This window comes from Vigna radiata, unplaced genomic scaffold (assembly GCF_000741045.1).
Source record: "Vigna radiata var. radiata cultivar VC1973A unplaced genomic scaffold, Vradiata_ver6 scaffold_133, whole genome shotgun sequence".
Lineage (NCBI taxonomy): Eukaryota > Viridiplantae > Streptophyta > Magnoliopsida > Fabales > Fabaceae > Vigna > Vigna radiata.
The window spans coordinates 851440-853648 of NW_014543257.1; the positions used below are offsets into that span (position 1 = coordinate 851440).

At 48.8% G+C, this 2209-nt stretch overlaps 1 protein-coding gene across 1 annotated transcript; it reads left to right on the forward strand.

The window, feature by feature from the left end:
- Positions 1–309: 309 nt before the first annotated feature.
- Positions 310–2209, forward strand: LOC106753417 (aldehyde oxidase GLOX). Its single transcript, XM_014635225.2, has one exon. The coding sequence runs from the start codon at positions 346–348 to the stop codon at positions 1951–1953; it is 1608 nt and encodes a 535-aa protein (XP_014490711.1). The 5' UTR covers positions 310–345; the 3' UTR covers positions 1954–2209.

Consider the following 2209-nt stretch of genomic DNA (forward strand, 5'->3'; position numbering starts at 1 on the left):
ACAGTGAATACATTCAATTTGATCTTCCAAACTCCACTTTAACTAACCTCTTCCTACAGTAAGAGCCTACTTTCAACATCACCTCAACTGTCAACGAAAACGACCCTATTCTTGTCTCCTTACACATTTTCATTCATAATTTATACACTAAAAACTAATAATGCACCCAACAACATCACATCATACTATAATGCACGCTAAATCGCAGTAACATTGCACTTTTCCATCATAATTTGCAATTACCATTTCTATTCATTTTCTATATAATAATTAGAATGAAAGCTTCACTTCACCTTACTCCACTCCACTACAATTGATTCCACTCCACTTATTCACTCTCTCACAATGGGAAACTTCTCTGCTTACCTGTCATGCTTTCTTCTCCTCCTTTTTCTAGCACCCGCACGTGCCGACCTCCCCGGCACGTGGGAGGTTCTCGTCGCCGACGCCGGCATAGCCTCCATGCACACAGTGGTCACTCGCTTCAACACCGCCGTTCTCCTCGACCGGACCAACATCGGCCCCTCAAGAAAACTCCTCCCCAAGGGCCACTGCCGCTACGACCAGGACGATGCCCTGTTAAAGCGCGATTGCTACGCGCACTCAGTCCACCTCGACCTCGAAACTAACCAGGTCCGTCCTTTGAAAATCCTCACCGACACGTGGTGTTCCTCTGGTCAGTTCCTCCCCGACGGCACGCTTCTGCAGACCGGCGGCGACCTCGACGGGTTGAGAAAGATCCGAATGTTCAACCCGTGTGACGCAACCGGGTTCTGCGACTGGAAAGAGCTAGACGACGTCGAATTGGCGGAAGGCAGATGGTACGCCACTAACCAGATTTTGCCGGACGGATCGGTGATTATAATCGGCGGAAGAGGCTCCAACACTGTCGAATTTTTCCCTCCACGCAAAGACGGTGCCGTTTTGTTTCCCTTTTTGGCTGAAACGGAAGACACTCAGATGGATAACTTATACCCTTACGTCCATCTTCTTCCTAACGGTCACCTTTTCGTTTTCGCCAACACGCGGTCGGTGATGTATGATTTCACGCGCCACGTCATCGTTAAGGAATACCCTAAATTGGAGGGCGGTCCGAGGAACTACCCTTCTGCAGGGTCCTCCGCGATGTTGGCTTTACAAGAGGACTACTCAAAAGCGGAGATTGTTGTGTGCGGCGGCGCGCAATACGGAGCTTTTTTGCAACGGAGTACGGACTCCCCGGCGCACGGTAGCTGTGGGCGCATATTAGCTCTGGGGGACAAAGAAAATCCAAAATGGGAAATGGAGAACATGCCGTTTGGGAGAATAATGGGCGATATGGTGATGCTTCCAAGCGGCGACGTTTTGGTTATTAATGGAGCTATGTCCGGAACACAGGGGTTTGAGTCGGCTAGTAATCCTTGTTTGAACCCGGTTCTGTACCGGCCTGATCAACCGGCTGGGTTGCGGTTCATGGTTTTGAACCCTGGCACGGTCCCGAGAATGTACCACGCAACGGCGAATTTGTTACCCGACGGGAGGGTTCTCCTTGCGGGAAGTAACCCGCATGTTCTCTACCGGTTCGACGCTGAGTATCCGACCGAGTTAAGAGTTGAAGCGTTTTCACCCGAGTATTTGTCCCCGGACAGGGCGAATCTTAGACCGGTCATTGAGGAGGTGCCCGAAACGGTGAGCTTTGGGGGGAGTTTCGATGTGGTGGTTTCAGTTTCTTTGCCTGTGGTGGCGATCGTCGAAGTGAATTTGGCCAGTGCTCCTTTTGCTACGCATTCGTTTTCGCAGGGTCAACGTCTGGTCAAACTGGCGGTTTCCTCTGCGGTGCCAGACGGCGACGGGAAGTACCGGATCAGCGTTACTTCGCCACCAAGTGGGAAAGTGGCGCCGCCCGGTTATTACATGGCCTTCGCGGTGAACCAGGGCGTGCCCAGCGTTGCCAAGTGGATACACGTGGCGTAGCTGTGAAGTAACGAAGTTTGATGCTGTTTTCAAATTAAAATTCTATTTAATTTTATTTACTTTATGTTTATTGGGCATCTGGAAAATTAAAATTTAAAATTTAGATTATGCAATTGTTAATAGGCATTGGCAGCATAGCCATTAATTGGAAACAATGATTAATGAGACTTTAGCAATAAGCTATAGATTTAATTAATACCGTACTACTACCATGTGATGTTTAGATAGATGGATATGAATGAGGTAGTTATGATGT